Source organism: Aphis gossypii, chromosome 3 (assembly GCF_020184175.1).
Source record: "Aphis gossypii isolate Hap1 chromosome 3, ASM2018417v2, whole genome shotgun sequence".
Lineage (NCBI taxonomy): Eukaryota > Metazoa > Arthropoda > Insecta > Hemiptera > Aphididae > Aphis > Aphis gossypii.
This window is the reverse complement of record NC_065532.1, coordinates 54138252-54158296: the sequence shown is the minus strand read 5'-3', so window position 1 is coordinate 54158296 and position 20045 is coordinate 54138252. Positions and strand designations below refer to the sequence as shown.

Genomic DNA, 20045 nt, shown 5'->3' with positions numbered 1-20045 from the left:
AATTTGAATATAATCGCTTATAAAAAAAAATTGTGACTAACGATTTTTAATTTTTTTAGCTACAATAAGAACAACTCATAAGGAACCTTGTATTAAATTTTCAAGTTTTTTTGGTCATCCAAATTTTTTTTTACCGACACTTCAAAAAAAAATTCGCATAAAAATCGAAAATTTCAATGGTCTATAAATAACTCAAAAAAAGTCAAACATTTTTGAAAATTCAACTATATATAGATAACACTAACATAAATATTTAGTGAAAATTTCAAGTATTTACAGTGATTAGTTTTTGAATTACAACCATATAAAAAAATCGATTCGGTCGAAAACTGGTTTTGAGTAAAAATTCCCGTTTTTCCGTCATTTTTTTTTCTCGATTTTTTTGAAAACTGTTGGAAAATGTTTACTTTTTACCTCTATAATGCACCAAGCATATTCTTTTTTCCATCGGAAACCACCTTCGAAGTTTGAAATTGAAGCATTATTTCGACTAGTTATGCTGTACACAAACACACAAAAAAAAACATACATCATTGTAAAATCAATACATTCATCACTCCGTTCAGAATCTAAAATGATGATTGTATTGCAAAAATGAGTTACCTACCATGATATCGCTATTTGTAATATTTTAAATTCAATTCTATCAGAAATTCTTATAACACGATAGGTACCTATATGCCATGGTTATTTTTACTTTCTAACCGTTCAGTTAGGTATCCATTTGAACCTCGGTAAACTTATTGGCATGTTAACTAAAAAACAATAAATAAACATTCATTTGGTTCCTATTTGATTTTTTTCACGTATTATTCAATAATATTCGTTAACCATTATAGATGTTATTCCGTATAAATTTAAAATAATCGATTTTATGTACAACTTTTAATAAATAGTCTTGTAAAAATTAAAATTAGCTTGTCGTTTTGATAGTTATTACGATAATATAATTTTAACCATATATTATACTTAAAATTTATATAATATTGAATATATTAGAAATAAATAAATCTAACACTCTCGAACACTCTGTACCTTTGAAATCGTGTGCCTGAATGACTGAATAGCAACTACGAACTTTAAACTAGCCTTTCTTTCCATATACGCGTTAGATACATTAAATAATAAGCCGAGAGATGTGCAAAAAATCGTTACGTTTTATAATTAGTTTTAAATTTTACACACAGTGTAGGCACTATAGATGGATCTATGCAAAGCCTATACTGGTCATTTCCACATTTCCGCTCTCGCGCCGTTCACCGATAATGAAATGGGTTGTCTCTCAGCGGCTTTTACTATAATTGTGGCAAAAGTTAATGCTGCAGATCAGATCATCATTCATTCTATACTGATCATTATGTATAGTTCCCCATCCTCATTAGACAGAAACGGTCAAGAATTCTTCGAGGCGATTTTATGTCTACAAAATTATTACCAGGTTTGGTGGTTCCGGTCGTTTTGTAGATTCCATTCGACCGGCAAGTTTTGATTGTATGTAATATATTGAGATCGCAGACCTTAAGAGGACGCTACACCGAAAGTAAAACATATACAACGGCCGATAGAACGCGATTGTTTTTATTGTTTTTAACCTACACCCACCTTGACTAAATATCGTGATACCGCGGTGGTTAGTACCTACTTAGTACCACCTAACATTTTTAAGGTGGGTTTCCACTGGACCGTTTCCCGTGTATGTGCACGTTTATCAACACGCACGTACTTACGGTTGTACATACACGTCCTTCATGAAAAATAATCTGGTAAGCACGATAGTCGATAACTGGTAAGCGCTTAATTTTAGCGATAAATTAACTTACTATAATTTGGCTCGACTCTATACCCAGTGTAAATACACTTTAATTAACTTTTAAAACAATACAATTTAATATTATAATAACATAATACATTTTTAAGATTTTAAAATTGGTTACTACTGCTATCGTTCAGGTTAGACCGTTAAACACACGGAAATAGTTGAACTAGATCCAACTTCATGATATCGTGGTAATACGTGTGGTAAGAACGTATAAACTTTTTGGTATACCAAAAGCTTACCATGTATATCAACCAATCACAAAAGAGTATTTTTATGCACGTACACGTATGTACTGGAGAATGGAAACCCGCCTTTAGTTAGTTAGTAACCTAACTGCGGTGTAAGTAAACTTTTGTGCGTCGTTCATCGTAACATTCATTAATTACACTAACCGGCAATATAATGAGCGATCGAAGTCTGCAGTAAAGTGATGTCCTCTACCTATGAATTATATATTATATATATACACAGTGTGTCCCATTTTATATATACCACTAAATGTCTCAGTCCGATGGACTTAGATTGAAAAACGGTTTGCTGTGATAAATAAGTGGTACCGAAGTGCACATTTTGGGAAAATTTCAAATTTTCAACTCCTTTGATTCACGCATACGCAATTCAAATTAATTTTGTTTGAATAGCAACCCTTATTTTTGACACAAGATATGGGTAGAGAATTCTTTTCTAAGACATTTTTATTCATTGACGTCACTATATATTATACTATAATACTATAGTCCTAATCCTAAAATTGACCGAGTTACCAGCCAACAGATTTTTAAAAATTGAAAATAATTCAATTTTTCGAAAAACATGGTTCACTTGTATTAAGTGCATTTTTTTCATGAATAGATACATGAAAAAATACATGAAGACATAATACATACATTATACATACATAATAATGAAAAAAAAGTAAATTACTTTATATTATCTAATTTTTTAAATTTTATTTAAGTAATTTGTTTATCTAATAAAATGTTAAAATGTTCAAAATTGTTCCCGTTATTTTTTAAACATTTTTCCATTCGTCGAGTTACTTCTCTGTAATGTATTATGTATGTATCATGTATTCATTGTTATCACTGTTATTGAATTACCTTTATTTTACTTGTTTTACAACTTCTTTAAATTATTATTGTTAGAAATTAGTTTTTAATTTATCTAATCTTAGGAACTAGATACTTCTCATTCATATTTTCATATTTTGATACAAAACTAACAAAAGTGTAAATAAACTAAATTTAGTTGATCTTTTACAATATTCAAGTATTCCAGTTAGTAATATTTTTCTCAATAAAGTTACTTATTTGATTCTTTATAATACATACATAACACACAATAAACAATTATTTTTCTTAAAAATGTAAAATATACTTTAAAACTAGGTACCTATACAATTTAAGTCTGAACATTTGAACACTTGTCTATTCGTCAGCAGAGATAAATTATAATTAAATTTCATATGTGAATAAGGCATAGGTCATACTACACCCGACATCAGCCGATTTTCCGCCCATATCGGGTGTAATGGATCAGTACCCAAGTCGGTTATATTTCCTGTTATTATTTTTCTGAATATTGTATTTATTAATCAAAGAAATCATGTCAAATTTTTAATAACATTTATCTTAACTGCAAGGACTTAAGTGAGTTGATCTAAAATTTTATGCCATTAAGTTACACATTTTAAATAGGTACATGGAAATTAACAATACATTAATACCAGTTTTAAATTTTATTCAACTCATTTAAGTGATTAAAAAAAAAAAATTGTAGTCTAAATCATGATGTTCAATGAAGAACAAACAATTTAAATAATTAAGAAGTTATAAGAAAAAAAAATGATTCAGTTCCTACTGGATGTTTGTTGTACCTATATTATAATCACCTAAATGTTTAAATATCACATATTTTATTCTATTCTGTGGTTTTATCAAGGTGGATATAATATTATCCACCTTGCACATTTATAATTACTTATCAGTCTTCAGTGTTTTATCAGAATCAAAATAGAAATGCGTACCACGGTTAAGTAATCCGTGGTACAATAAAATTCAAATACCAGGTTATAGGTAAGTTTGGTTACTGGTACTGTATTCCATCTCATTTTCATTTTAAAACATAATAAGAGCGGTAAATTAAATTTTTACAATATTATACCATAATTAATATTTGATAGTACAAGTTATAATTTAGTTAATAGACTATGTCATACAAATGTATACATTTTACAAAAATCTCCTGTATGCGTTTATTTAAGAGTTAAATTTTATTATATATAGTACCTATATTAATTGTCACCACTCAAAATTATATGGGAAAAGTAATGAATAAAATAGGATGTCGAATGTCGATTATATCTCTTAATTGAGAATATTTAATAATTTATTTATATTATTGTTATTAAATTAATTAATTTTACTATTTGACAAGAATATAAAGATGTCATATCATGTGCTTAGTTTTAAAATCTTCGAGTTTACACTACATCTTTTTTTCTTTTCAAAAGCCAATCTCAAAGTTATAGGTAATCCAAAACATCTTTTTCAATTATACGTATCGTGATTCGTGATATACATACACAAAAAAACACACACGTCATTGTAAAATCAATACAATATTCATTATTCTGTCAGAATTTAAAATGATTATTGCAATCCAAGAGGAAAAAACTTTTTTTAAAAATACTTTAATTAAGTACAATATGTTATGTTGATTTTAGATTCTGAGCGAAACAATTAACATAGTAATATACTGATTTTATAATTATTTGTATGTTTTATTTATTAAAGGGTAGTTTTTGTAGAAATTTTTTTATGTAGTTGAAACTCTGTGAAGATTAACATTGAAAATGCCTAGTACTTCCCAGGGTTTTTAAAATATTTTTATTTAACAATCGTTTGAGAATAATAAATAATAAATATTAATTTTAAAGGTGATTATTTACAGTAGTCGTAAAAATTTAAATTTCAAACGCTTAAAAAAAATGAATTTGACTTTAAGGTGCCTTTTGTGTTATATTATTGCATGTAGAGAATTTTATGGGGAATCTTATAAAATGTCCAAATCTTAGATTAAAAAAAAACGTTTTTATGAATTTATGAAAGAATTTGAAAATTTACAAGATTTTACGAATTTCATCAAGATTATAAACTTAGCAACCGGTGGTTAGTGAGACGTTACAACGCTTATAAAACAATATATGATTTGGAATTTTAGATTTTTTTTAATATTGTTGGAAAAACTTATTCAGAAATTTGTATTACATTTTTAAATTTTTAGTTTGAACATAAAAAGTTTAAAGCATTTATTTAGGTTAGGTATTAAGGTATGATTAGATTTTTATTATATTTATTCTGTGATTTTAAGTAACTTGTGTCTTAAACAGTTAAACCTTCATTAGTTTCATAAGCGTTTAAAAAAAAAATACACTATAAGATACGAGTAGGATTTTCATAATAATTTTTCTGGCAGAGTAAGTTATCCTGGGTGATGTACTCGTTCTGGTGTCAAATTTGGTCAATTCATAGACCATTTTAAAATCAAAATAGCTCATATTGTACAACCCGAGTTGATTATTAGGTTATACAAAACATAATATTTTCCAACTTTTTATGCTTCATTGTAAGTTGGTATCATAGCTTAATTAACCCATGGTCCGAACCATAACCATTCGTGTAATTGTTGGTCCCGCATTCTCGGGTATTCGTATCAATTATCAATACATTCTCCCCGATTCCCTTATCAATCGAAAATTAAGAAAATATGAAATAATAACAAAACGCCATTTTTTTTATATTTTACTAATTAATTGAAATTGAAAAAAAATATCTGACGCTATCAATCACATCATTTTTAGTGCCCTGCCCAAAAAGTCTCGGTCGAATATCTGCGCTCAAGGACCGTCGCAATCGGTACAATATTATGTAGATAGTGCGACGGATACGCGGCTACATCGATAACTCGGGGCGTCGAGCGAAATCGTCGTCGTTGCGGTTGTCTTGCATCGTACCTATTCGGCGTCCGGTTCAGCATGCACTGCGATCGGACCGGAAGCTCTGTACAACGTGTGGGACAAGCTTCATGAACCGGACGCGAAATAACGAACGACCGGATTGGCAGTAAAACGATAAATTTACTCGACTCTCGTCTTGTTTTTCCCGATCAAGAGAAAATAAATTTAAAAATCTCAAGAAAATATTGATTTTAATATCAACATGTCGGTGATCGACGGTGGTAGTTACACGGACGACCAACAACACCAGCAACAACTTCAGCAGCAGCAGCAGCAGCAGCAACAGCGACAACATCAACAACAACAGCATCGTCGACATCAACAACACCACCACCACCATCAACAACAACAACAACAACAACAACGGCTGCAAGCAGTAGTGGTTACGACGGCGGACGAACGCGGTGGCGGTGGTGGCCGGCAGCGTCATTCGGAAAATGTCGCCGAGCAGACGGACATGGCCGAGACCGGTACGAGGGCCACCGACGTCGTAGTCGTCACCACCGCCGACGCGGTGAAAGAAAACCGCAACGGACCACCGCCGCCGTCGTCGTCGTCGTCGGACGTCTCCGTGTCGGCCGCTACGTACGCCACGGCCGCAGCCGAACACGTCGCCTCGTCTCAAGTACAAGTGTCCTCCATCGGGCAGCTCATTAACGTGTCGGCCGCTGGCACGTTCAATGTGATTACTGCTGATTCATTACAGGTAGGCGAACGACAACGTTCTCGGTGGCGGACTCTTTGACGTCCCGTTGACAACGTTTTGGATTTCTTACATTTTTTACTCTGTTACGACATGACATGGTCGTTGTATGATATATTCTCGGTTTTACCCGCTCGGTAATAATTTATCGCAAAACGCTTTTGGGAGGTATCAATCCAAATTATGAGTTATGATAGGTAATCAATGGCGACGTGAACTTATTATGTGCAATACGACAAATAATTATTTATTCGCCCATTCGCCTGTTCATTTATCGATTTAAAAGACCATTTTTTCATAGAATATATTACATGGATATTATTAAATAAATCAATCTAATCTAATGTTTTTTACTACTTAAAAAATGTCATCAGAATACACCTCAAGCATTCACTTGTTTTTTATCTAATATTCATCCAGCCACCTATGACCCACTAGGTTAGATACCCTATCCTTGCCTATCACCGATGATAGATATTAGATATGATTTTGGATTGGACCAAAATTTACAACTACAGAATTTGGAGACTTATATCATCGTACGGTTTTTCAATCATATTCAGAGTTTTTAACATTCATGAGTTTTGTGTGCCTAGTTTTTTAATATTATTTTATATTGTGTACTACTGTACTAATCTAGTTATCAATACTATCGTGCCACAATATTTCTTTTGGACCTATTTCTCTTACCATTTGGTTAAATAAATATACTTTTTATAAAAGTATAAATGATCTACCATAAAATTACTTTTTTATCATAAATTTATTTATAGGAGATCATTAGGTACCCTTAAAGTTTAGTCAGTGTCAATTTAAGTTTAAACAATTAATTATTATAATATCCATATACCTGATATACCTACATATTATTATAAATATGTAAAAAAATGTTTATCTTTGGTTTAGTATTGTTGTAAAATTGTATTAATTATGACCTAAGTTATTACACTTGTATTTTTGATTTCAGCTTTCGGAATCTAATGATTTCAAACCTCTTTTGTGTGTGGATAACAGTTGTTTGAATTGTGATACACGCACTCAGGTTGATGGTGATACCTGGCGAACAGTAGTTAGAGCTGAAGTAATTAAAAGTTGTTTGGGATTCACTAACTATTTACTTATTCAAATTTATTTATTTAGGATGGCACTTTTAAAACTGCTCATATTGTACTTAGACCAGATAATTCGACCACTAATAATGTTCACGAAGAAGAGACTGATCAAGGAGTATCATCTCCAAATACAGCACCTTGCTATTCATATACTGAAGCTGCCAGATTGCCAGTATTACCAGTCCGGTGCAAAGTAAGAATACCTTTTAATATATCTACATTCATGAATATTAGTGTTATATATTTTAACTTTTCATTATGTCTGTAGACTACTAATGCAGAACTACATAAGAAAAAATTTGGTTCTGGCTGTCGAGGCAAGTGTATTAAGTATGGAAACCAATGGTACACACCCAGTGAGTTTGAAGCCCTTTGTGGCAGGGCTTCTAGTAAAGACTGGAAAAGAAGTATACGGTTTGGTGGCCGTAGTTTGCAAACATTAATATATGATGGAGTTTTACTACCACATGCTATGAGTTGTACATGTGCAGCTTGTTGTGATGATGAATCTGCTGTAAATCCAATATTATTATTAGTTATAGTCTTTTTTGAGAGATATTTATGATGTTTATATGTGGTTTTAGACTGGTCCTGTGCGACTGTTTACACCATACAAAAGAATACGTACAAAAAAACATTCTTCTAGTCATTCGAAAAAGAAAAAAATTGAAGATGGTGCTGCTATTAGTAACGATGAAGATAGTTGTGATAGCAGTGTAGGTATATCATTAGACAATGGTGATATAGATATTAAAGAATTTAAAGATGAAGAACCCATACTTCTACAGACAGGCGATATTTCTCAAGCTGAAATTGTACAATCAAACGATTCAATAGAAGATATGTTTAAAAAGTTAGAAAATGTAAGTTTCTTTTTAGTTATATTTCAATTCATGATTAAAGGAACGGATTACATTTAAATAAATATTTTTGTTGAGTAAAAATATCAAAAAGACTAACATTAAGCAACAGGTTCTTGCTTGTGCACTTAATTATTTGTAAGAGAAGCATTTTAAAATTTTTGGCAAAACAGTTTTTTAAAAATACAATTATAAATAATTTGTTTCATTAAAATGTTGAGTACAGAACAGACATGTATGTGTTTCTAATATTGAAAATGCTAAATTTATGGAGCTGTAACGATGTTACTATTATTGTGCTATTATATTTATAATTTACTTAATTCATTTATTAGTTAAAAATTTTAAATTACCAATACAAAAAAAAAAAAAAAAAATGAAAAATTTTCTTCCTTTTTATTATGTAAGTAGTTAAGTTATGTCTCATCAGGTTCTCTTATTCTTCTGAGCATTAAATTAATTAAGAAGATGTAATACCTACATATGTTGTTTTCGTCTTATAAATGTAAACCATATCAAAAATTATTTTGCACAGAAAAAAACCGAGAAGATTACAGTCATAACTCATAAATTATAACTATAGTGGAATCTCGGTAAACTGGCTGTTCAACAATCCGATACGTCCAGTAACTCGGCTATATTAACCTATATTTATCTGGAAATTAACCATAAAATTACTATTATAAACATAAAAACAAAAACAAATTTATAATTGTTTTAAACTTGTCCCATCAAAAGATTAATTAAACACAATATGAATGTATTATATATATATGTTATAATAAAATACAATAAGGTTATTCATTTTTAATATGAGTAAAAATGTAAAATTCAACAAGTAAAAATGCATTTTGATGTGAACCTCCCACTAATCCGGCAGTAGCATGGTCTGATAAGTGTCGGATTACCGAGATTCAACTGTACTAAGAAACAAAATTTTCACCACATAAAAAAAACTGGCTATGAAATATCAGGTATTTTTTTTAAGTATCACTTATATGAAAAAAGTTCTTATTTTTTCAAAATTAAGTATTTTCAAACTTGAATAACTTCTTTTGTAGTTTGGATATAGAAAAAAATTAAAACTATTCCACAACTAAAGTTCTTGTTATGTGGCAATAATTTTGTTTTTAGTTATGAATGCTTTCTTGGTTGTTTAATGGGCCAAACATTTTTTGCTATGTTTTACATTTGTAAGACAAAGACTACACAAGCAGATGTAGTATCCTCTTATGAGACATTTTTAGCAAATATCAACTAAAATTTTAAAATCTTATTTAAAATCATTATTCCATGAGAATTATTTTTTATAAATGTATGTATACAATATTTTAGTAATTTTAGTAAATTAATAAAACATTTAAATATTTCTAATAAAAATCTGTTCCTTTTAAATAAATTATTTACTAATTAATAATCATTATCATCAATACTAATATTTCATTTGGAATTAAGATGTCTTCGAGAATGATAAAAATGGTTCACCATTTTCGTAACTCTATGCGTGTTGCCAAGTACAAATGGAGTACAGAAAAACAGGAGTTGTTAGCGGAACTTAAGAGAGCTAAAGAAAATTCTATAGAAAATAGGTAATTAATAAAATTTGTAATGTTGATTTTATTAATTAGTGTTAATTAATTTCTTATAGAAATGATTTTGACGTGGAGACAATTTCAAGTGTGGCAGCAGGATTACAGCCTAGTAATGATGATATACCAGATGTTAAAAAGGTAATAAATATACTTGATTATAAAATATTCCATTAAATACAATTTTTTTGTTTTTTCTGTAGTGTGCCAATTGCAATAGAGATGCATTTGCCGAGTGCTCATTGTGTCGACGCACACCATATTGCTCTACATTTTGTCAAAGTAAAGACTGGAACAATCATCAAGTGGAGTGTGACAATTCACAAGGGAGCATTATGCTCATTGTTCAAACTCAAGAATGAAACATGTTTTAGATTTTTCAAGTTATTTCTAATCTGTTTTTACAATTCCTAATGTTTTTTTTTTTTTTTGTATTAAATAACATAGTTTAGTTGAGTAATTTTAACCTTAATCATAGAATGGAATGTTTGTTAAAGTTTATCAAAGAAATTGTTTTTAATTTAAATTACAAATGTATTCATATTTTTTATTTTAAAACTGATGTAAATATAAAATGATACAGAATGATTATTACATAAACATTATTTTTTTAATTAACAACTGATAATATACATTTTGAATATAACATACTTTATTTGAAATTATGAAAGAACACTTATAGTAATAATTGTTTTCATAATTTTAAAATTCAAATTTAAGAAAGTATTGTTATGGAACAAAAAGAAAAACATCAGTTAACCATACATTTTTAGGAAAATTTGGTATAAGTAATCTGAGATTAAAAGGAAGGATACCCATGGTTGTTTAACTGTTAAGATATTCTGCTTATTTTTCTATAAGACTTAGTCTTATAATAAATAACTTCTTACAGAATAAAATCATTTAAAAGACTAGCATTACCATCTAATTTCTGTCATAGTCTGTTTTTCAAAATTAATGGATGCTCAAAAAAAAACAAAAAACAAAACTGAAAACATTTATGTAATAGGTACCTACTTAAATTACATATTATAAAAATTCAAAATTACAATTTAAATTTCCACATAATTATAATTTACAAGTCATTTGGAGAACTTTAGTATTGATAATTTGAAAATTAATAAAAAGAAAATCACACCGCTAAAAATATATCATATTATTTTAAAATATTTTATTTCAATGGGCGATCAAGCTCTAGACCAGTGGTCCTCACTAGGATTTTAGAAAGGGTCAAATGTAATTTTTGAAAATTATTTGCGGGGCACATACACTTTTAATGATAATATTTAAAAATATAAAAATTATATATATATTGTTAGGAAAGGATATTGTAGTGTGGGCCACACTAAATCTGTTAAAGGGCCGCATAGTGGGGACCGCTGCCCTAGATCACACTCTTATCTTCAGCATTTGTATACACCATGTAAGTATGAATCAAACCAAATCCTTTACTTTCTAATTATCATATTTTTATAGTCAATAATACTTCAATTTTTTTCTTATAGCAAAGTCAATTTTACCCAAAAAAACTTTGAAACACTATGGTATTAGGTAAATATTATGTTTTGGTAAACTTCATGACAACGTTAATATTATCATCTAACCAATTTAGACAATTATATTCATAGCATTTTACTGATAATAATATTATGTACAAGAGATTAATTTATTGTTATATTATGTAACTAACAAAGATAACTTTTTTTTTGAATTTTGATTTTCATGAGCACGATTCAAGTTGGAATGGTTTTTGATTTTCAGTTAAGGAAAAAAAATCCAATTTGTAAATTTAATATGTAGTGGTTTATACTTTTAACTCCAAAGTAAAAATTTTTTAAATTATATAATAAAATAATCAAGAAAATAGCTAATATTTTATTGTTAATTTAAAAAAAAAATTGGAGACTTGAATCTTTCTTCAAACATTTATATTGGAATTAATTTCTAACTATAATAAAAATTTTAAAATATTTTGGATACATTTGTAGCATTAATTTATTTATAACATTTTTGTTTGCGAGAAAATAAAGCTTGAAAATAGAAATGACCTCATAAGTTGTTAAGGAAATTGAAATATATTAAAAATATATAGGCACAATAATATTATTTTAATCTGTTTATTAGCATTACAAGTTTTAGATTTTTTCTATAAATGTATAAAATTTCTTATGCTGTTAAAAAAATTAGAAAATGTAATACAAAATGATCTTACAAAAGTTGTTCTCACAGCAACCATTTCAATTTTAATACTTAATAAAATGACATATTTTTAAACTATATTGATCGTTGTAGTACCTACACTCAACACCTAATATACAGCAAAATGACTTCCATGATTTTTAAAAATTGTTAAAAATAAAAAAACTTGCTGTCGAGGATATTAAATGTTTATAATATGCCTAAGATAAATTAGATTTTAAGTAGAAAACATCAAAATTATTTTCAACCATACAATATTGCGAAAATTATATAAATTATGGCTAAGTTAATTTTTTGAAGTAATTATAATTGTTTTCTTGGACAGCTTCAATAACTTTTTTGTTCACCATTTATGCTATTGGGTTTTGTCCAAGACTAAATTTCAATGCATAAGATATACATTCAATGTATATCTTATTCTGGGTTCTGAGCTTGAGTTAATTTTATTTTTAAATTTATTCTCATTCTTAGTGTACAGTTTTATTTTAACATGGATCATCTGTTATCGTGGTTATATTCAGGACTCAGGTAGAACTGTAAAAACAACACGTCATAACTCAAATTTTTATTAAGTAAAATAAATATTATTTCCCATTTTTTTACCCAATTTATTCTGGAAAACAAATGAGTTACGTGTAGTTGTTATTATTTAAAATTAAATAGAAAATATATAGAAAATAAATATCAGATGAAAATGTTTGAATTTGAAAATAACGTACTAATAAGTTGACTTATTTATAAAAAAAATAACAATATAATTATACTAAAATAATTATGTATTTTAAGTCAAGAATAGACTTTTTCCCATTTCATTTATTAGTCATTTACTCAATTCAATAACATAGTTTTGAGCAAATAAAACAGTAATCAATGTAAGAATTTAATAAATTGTTTTTAATATTCCATTTGCACAGTACGTATACCTCCAGAAATGACGACAGAGTTAATAATTGATTAGGCATTGTTTAAAGAACTATTAACTAAATGAAATAATAATAAAATTATGTTGAAAGCAGCTCTAAATATTTTTATGATAATCAATTTATATAATATATAAGAATAATAATTAAGATAATAAATGTATTAATAATAAATGTTTGGCAATTTTTTATTTTCTTGAATCGTAAACAATTCAATAAATTAATATAATATATTGCGCGGGATTTTGTTAAGTTTTCATAATCTGTAAAATAAATTAACATAGTTTATTAGTGACATTATTTGCTCGTACAAATAAATAATAATTCAATACAAACCAAAATTGAAATAAGTGTCTGCCATTTCTATTTCTTTCTTGCGCAAGTATCACATGGAGGTAAAGGCACATTTATATAAGGTTGTTGAACAACCATAGATTGGAGTCAAACGCTTGTCTCATATTAAAACCTGGTGGTGGTGGTGGTGTTGTATATAAATTGCAATGTGGGTTTGCTGTAACTATTGCTGGATCTATTGATGACCAATCCAAATCTGAATAATAAAAATTTATAATATATAGGACATATATACTATATACTCATTTAGTTAATACTTTGTTGAGACTCACTATGAGAAGATGATTGACGTAATTGTTGTTGTAATGCAAATGGATTATTTTGTGGCAATTTATTAGTGTTACCTGCAAATAAAATATTAAATTATACATTAACAGTTTTGGACATATTTTTTCAGCTAAATATTATTTATAAATGTATTTTTTTTTTTTTATTTATATCAATAATCTTAATATTATTTACCAAGGAGTTTCAGCATATGTCATACTCATATAACAAATTATTATATTAAATATGTATAGTTTATTTCTAAGTTTAATTGATATTTAATGTTTAATTTAAAAAATGTAAAATATAATAAATAGAAAATTACCTGTGTTACGAGGAATACTGATACCATAGGAATTGACTTGATTTGGAGCTGATGAAAATCCAGGAGGCGGTAAACATGTTCTTGTGGGAGCTGTATTATTTATATGAAGATTATCCATTAATTTTGTGCAATAAGGAAACCTTAAAATAAAAATAAATAATTGATAACATTATTAAACATATAAAATTATAGTGATTTTTTAGCAGTGCATTATTGTTTATTTTATTAGTACCCGGAATTTTGAAGTCTAGATTGATACATATTAATATGATTTTGTTGTTCCATATATTCTGAAAGTGCACGTTGTGTAACCGAAACTGAATCAAATATATCATCATCTGATGGTAAATTTAACTATAAAACATAATATGAACAATTTATGAATATATATTTTTTAAATTACTTAATTATAAAAGTCAAGCATATTAACATCATTGATATTTTACCATTGTTCTATTTATATCTGAAGACGGATAATTATTCCGAGAATTATTACTACTATTTGAGAAACCAAATGCTGCTTGCCAATCTTCAGATGTTTGTACTTGCGGTAGGACATCTGGAATTGGAGGTAAAATTGCACTGACCGGAGGACTCCAATCGGGTTCACTGTTTAATACTATACATAATAGATACAAACATTAATATGGTTGAGGTAATTATACAACAATGACAAAATATGATCTTACCAGGACTCGTTTTACCATTTGTTAATTTAGAGAAATTTGAAGAGAAAAATGAATTATTGTTATCTTGTTCAAATATTGAAGCTGGCTTTTGTGGATTTTCAAATAATGATTCTAAATCAAATGAAACCATAAAAATAATTATTAGATATTACAAATAAAACAAAATTGTCAATGAAATAAATTTAAATTTTGAAATTGTTGGTAGGAGAGGGAGGTGAGAGTATTCCTATTAATAATTAGGATTTAGGGATTTTAAAACTTCACTCTTCACTGCTTAAAAAATAAATCTTAATAATTATTAATCATTGTCTTCACATATTAACTACATACAATATTTGTGTATACTTTTAATGACATTGAAAAAAATGGGCTTTTAAAATAAAAAATTTACAAGTTGAAAAATTAAATTATCTATGTCCAACTCCCACACACATATATATATAAATGTATGAAAAAATACTTGGAGTTTTTTGAAAATGTTAATTAAATATATAAAATATTATGAGTATTTTGTTTTTTGGTTTATTAAAAGTATTTAACATTAACAGGGTTTTAATACATTTTTTTTACAATCTCTTAAAAAAAATTGAGTTGTGGGGGGGGGAGGGCGAGGGAAACAACATTATGTTACACTTGGGAGACAAATGTTTAAACATAATTCTGAATTAATACTTATTGTTTTTGATTTGGTGAATAATAAAAGTTTAAAGTAAATAAAATGGTTTTTCTAATAGTTTTTTACACCTAATCAAAGTTACATCAAACTCCTCAATGTTAAGTAACAATTTAAAAGTACATACCGCTTTGGGTATCGTTTTCTAATTGGCTATTGCTAAGAGATGGCTCATTATTCCAAATTTCTTTAATCAAATTTCTTTTATTTTCAGTACATTCACCATCTAATGTTCTTAATTGTTCTTCTTCAGCTGAAGGTATGGAACTTGGAGTTTTTACCTTACCTTTCCTGAAAAATACAAAATTGTACTTATTAGTAATGTTAATATTATTTGAAAACCATACCAAAATAAATAAACTACGAACCTATTTTCTGGTGAACTAGATTTCTTTTTGTTTTTATGACCATTGATTTTAACATTTTGAGATTCAACTTTTTCTAAAGTTTTATCAGTGTGTGAATTGTGATTTGTTAAATTAAATTCTACTTCATATAATCTATCATCTTCAACTAAATAAAATTTTTATTAATCAATACAAATCATTTAACAAGAGTTTAAAATGTCTACTAATACATGTTAATATATTTTACCTGGAGAATCATTACGTGATGTACCATTATTGAGAGAAGGCCAAGATTCCTTATTATTTTGTGACAAACTTTCAATTACACCATTATTACCTGAAGAAATTTGAATTGGAGGAGAATTTTCTGGTCTCCTAAGTATGAGTAAAAAAAAAAAAAAAAATAATAATAATGAAAAAAAAAATTTAAGTCATTATAATAATAATGATAGGGCTGAAAGTGGTTAAAGCTATTTAAAAAAGTGATTACTTGAACAAAATTAATTATAAAAGTGTAATATGTAAATAAATTTCCTCACAATTTATTGTTAATAAATATATATATATATATCATTAAGTATAGGTATTTAAATTGATTTTTACTTAGTTTTATAAAAACTATTATTTGTTCCACACAATGAAAGTGGTTAGTGAAATAAATCTATTTCTGGGATAAACAAACAATTTAAATTTAAGTAAATTTGGATAAAAAGTGACAGTGACTAAATGTGACAGTGACTAAATGTGACTCAATTTCTAAAAAATGACTAACTTCCAGCCCTGTAATGACATACCTTAACACAACATTGTATTGCTCATATAATTTCTTTTCATATTCTTGATGTTTACCCTGCTGCATTTCATCTTTTGTAAAACTTGCTTCTGGTTCTCCTGTAAAGATATATTATTTTATAATATAATATTAAATTAAATAAATTATTTAATATTTAACTATTTACCCATTTCATGTAAATACATGCAATCAGTTTTTGGACAAGGTTGATTTTTCATAAAATTTGAACAATATTTTGTAGTACCCAAAGATGCTTTTAATACTCTATTATCTATAATGACATTGTTGACAGCAAGTATAGCCCTAAGCGCATCTTCGCATCTTGAGTAAGTTACATAAGCACTTGCACTTGGACCCTAAGAATTAAAAATACATTTGTGATGAACTAACATAAACATATACCTAATTATATTAATATAATAAATATGAAAAAAAATAACTGATAGTTTGTTTAACTAAAAAATTATTTTACCTGTGTGCCAATATACGAAGTACTTTGGTTTATAACAACTTTTAATATTTTTCCAAATTTCCCAAAATATTCATGTTTCTTGAGCGTCTAAAATGTCACAATATTACAAATTTAAAGAAACTAATTATGACATAATGCATTGATTAATTTAGATTATTTTGGTATTTTTGATTTATAGATTTTTATAAGTATATAATATTATTTTTTTATTATGAAATGTAAATTGAAATTCATGTAATGGTATTATTATACTTATAGGCTTATAAGTGTGTTTATCATTATTATTAATATAACTTTTCAAATACCTAAATAATAGTGTATGTAGTTACAATACATTATTAATTATTCTTTTTGAAGTTGAAAGACTTAGGTATTAATAATTTCAAATACTACCTAAACATTTTAATAAAACAATAATAAAAACTTATATAAATTAAATATTTTGAACTAGTAAAATTGATTATTATGCCACAGTTATATTTATTTATTTTATTTGTGAATATAACAGTTAAATTATATGATAATACTTATATTTCTATATAATTATTTATATTATTAAAAAATTAAAGACTTGTTATTATTGTTAAATGTATTTTTTAAAGAAACATAATTTTTAACTAGGTTAATTAATTAGATAAAAAGTCTATATTATTGAACATAAAATTCTCAATTTACCAATTTTAATTTAGAAACCAATATTTAATTAGATAGATACCTAAGATATTATTAAACAGATAAAACATTTAATAAACACATAAAATAAGATAGTATACGAGAAAATAGCACAAAATAGAACTTTTAATAAATAATTTTTTTCATAATTTCTTATATTTAAATTTGGTAAAGTATATAAGAGCTTAATATTAATTTTCAATTTTTGTTTTATATATTAGGTGATTGTTAGACTAATATAGGACTCGACTAAAAGAAATTGGGATAAAACGTATGAGCCAACCTGTGGTTTTAATTGATACATCCAAATTTTAACCTAAATTAAATTTAAATTAATGGAAAATATCATTTTTAAAGAAGTTAAATATGTTAAATATTATGGTACATTTTACAATAAATGATTTGTTGTATGGTGTTTATTCGAAAATATTACCTAATGATATTTTTTCACCATAGACACTGATTGTATAAATATAGGCGATAAAATTACCATCATTGTTTATTGGTTGATTAAGCATTGATTTTAAACATTAACAAAGCTAATTGGAAAAGTAGTTAATATAGATATTAATTTGTTATAAACAAGTATATGTACCTTAATATTAGGAGCCAATTGCACATACACCTATTTCACTAATATAAATTTGTGCTTGATCATAAACAATTAAGGTATGAAACAAACTTTCACAAATAATAATAAAAAAAATTGTTTTTAAAACATTAAAAAATATTAAAATTGAAAATTTTATTTTATTTATATTATTTTTTTAAGACTATAGTATAAAAAAAGATTTAAATTTGTAAGTTATAAGCAATGAAAAGTTTTTAAATAATTTATAAAACGTGTGACCTTGAATCCAGAATAAATTATTGAAAATTAACAGCATATATAATTAAAGCTAATTAATTTATTTTATTGTTTTTATCAATATTTAAAAAATATTTAATAATACAACAGTACTCTACTGAACTAAATTTTTATATTATAATATATAAATATGTTTTACCGTTATTTTTTAGATACTAATATGAGTAATAGGTATACTAAGTTATATAAAAATAATTAATGTTAGTTTTTGGGTTTAAATGCATATTTTGTGTAGGTATACTTAAATGTTTTTGAATTCTGGACCTTGATAATAATAATATCAATAAAACAATGTTATCATAAATATATGTATTAATTTTAAATACTTAGATATAGTAAATTATTATTTATTTAAAGATTCTTTGGGAGATTATTGTTATAAATTAGTTTATGATTCCTAAAAGAAGGAAGGTATAACAGTAATAGTAATTTTAATGAACTGAAATCACAATTAGAACATAAATAAATGCTTGAATATTTACTTCAGCTTCTGATATCCGATTAGGCAGACCAACTACAAACACTAAGTTTTTTTGCAGTACTCGCATATTGTTTAACACTTTTCTATCTTCAGTGATTTTGTTCTTTTTTTGTTGATGTTTATGTCGTTTCTCTGCCTTTAATTTAGCTACTTCTTCTCGACTGAGCGGCTTGAAATCAGCTGGGTCCTCAGGATAAGGTTTGCGGCATGCTGGGCACAAGCCATTTTCATCAGTACGAATACGATGCCAGCAAAAACGACATATCTGGTAGCCACATGTACACGGAAAGAAGTTCAGGTCATCCACCTCAAACGCTTCCATACACAGCGGACACTCGGGCTGATCATCACACATATGATTCAGAACAGACATGGCAAAACCTACTGAACGAAAAGAAATATGATAACTCCCAACGTCGACTGAGTGTAGTTTTAAAGTAGGTTAGTGAAGCTGATTGATGCAAATAGATGATCAAAATATATAACTTAGTTTGTAACAATATAAATTATAGTTTTTTTGGAAGAATTGAATACCTAAATAAAACGGATTCTGAACAGGAAGGACTGGTGTTCATGTCCTCCAAATAATAATATAATATGATAACCTTTTGTTGTAGTACTTACCTCAGAATTTAATTGTTATATTATATACGTATATGTTGTATATATATTATATTATATGCGAGTAATAATATGAATTTATTTGTTTCGCTTTCTCAATACACGTAAGTCTATCGATAATTCTCACCGTATAGATAAAAAGGTATCATACAATGTAATCCGAAAATATTGACAACCCAAGTAGAGTAGAACTATTGAAACTTTCGACAGTCGACACAGGTTTTCGAGCTATTACGCACACAAATCAACATTCGACAATCACT

At 27.1% G+C, this 20045-nt stretch overlaps 2 protein-coding genes across 6 annotated transcripts; one reads left to right on the top strand and one right to left on the bottom strand.

Annotated features, from left to right (window-relative positions):
• Positions 1-5587: 5587 nt before the first annotated feature.
• LOC114124965 (deformed epidermal autoregulatory factor 1 homolog) lies at positions 5588-10692 on the top strand. The gene is made up of 8 exons (XM_027988425.2): positions 5588-6543; positions 7508-7621; positions 7681-7845; positions 7921-8166; positions 8237-8515; positions 9968-10101; positions 10161-10242; positions 10305-10692. The coding sequence occupies exons 1-8, from the start codon at positions 6040-6042 to the stop codon at positions 10461-10463; spliced, it is 1683 nt and encodes a 560-aa protein (XP_027844226.2). The 5' UTR covers positions 5588-6039; the 3' UTR covers positions 10464-10692.
• A 2481-nt stretch (positions 10693-13173) lies between these two features.
• On the bottom strand, positions 13174-20045 carry LOC114124961 (CCR4-NOT transcription complex subunit 4). 5 transcript variants are annotated; one of them, XM_050203542.1, is made up of 15 exons: positions 19910-20045; positions 19163-19542; positions 17141-17227; positions 16835-17024; positions 16670-16766; positions 16123-16250; positions 15897-16041; positions 15656-15819; positions 14856-14966; positions 14613-14785; positions 14399-14520; positions 14167-14306; positions 13832-13918; positions 13557-13770; positions 13174-13483 (listed from the first exon to the last, which is right to left on the bottom strand). In XM_050203542.1, the coding sequence occupies exons 1-14, from the start codon at positions 19929-19931 to the stop codon at positions 13628-13630; spliced, it is 1989 nt and encodes a 662-aa protein (XP_050059499.1). In that variant the 5' UTR covers positions 19932-20045; the 3' UTR covers positions 13174-13483; positions 13557-13627. The 5 variants fall into 5 exon arrangements, with proteins under 5 accessions (XP_050059499.1, XP_027844218.1, XP_050059500.1 ...); XM_027988417.2 differs by having other exon boundaries at positions 13847-13918; positions 19163-19545; positions 19910-20036; XM_050203543.1 differs by having other exon boundaries at positions 19163-19545; positions 19786-20035.

Bases quoted from the DNA above. Each gene is read 5' to 3' on its own strand.
- LOC114124965 (XM_027988425.2), top strand. From the start codon at position 6,040: ATGTCGGTGATCGACGGTGGTAGTTACACGGACGACCAACAACACCAG. The intron at 7,622-7,680 runs GTAATTAAAAGT...TTATTTATTTAG, and splicing joins GAACAGTAGTTAGAGCTGAA to GATGGCACTTTTAAAACTGC. The intron at 10,243-10,304 runs GTAATAAATATA...TTTTTTCTGTAG, and splicing joins ATATACCAGATGTTAAAAAG to TGTGCCAATTGCAATAGAGA.
- LOC114124961 (XM_050203541.1), bottom strand. From the start codon at position 19,931: ATGATACCTTTTTATCTATACG. The intron at 19,546-19,909 runs GTGAGAATTATC...CTTTTCGTTCAG, and splicing joins GATACCTTTTTATCTATACG to TAGGTTTTGCCATGTCTGTT. The intron at 15,820-15,896 runs GTTCGTAGTTTA...TGTATTTTTCAG, and splicing joins TCTAGTTCACCAGAAAATAG to GAAAGGTAAGGTAAAAACTC.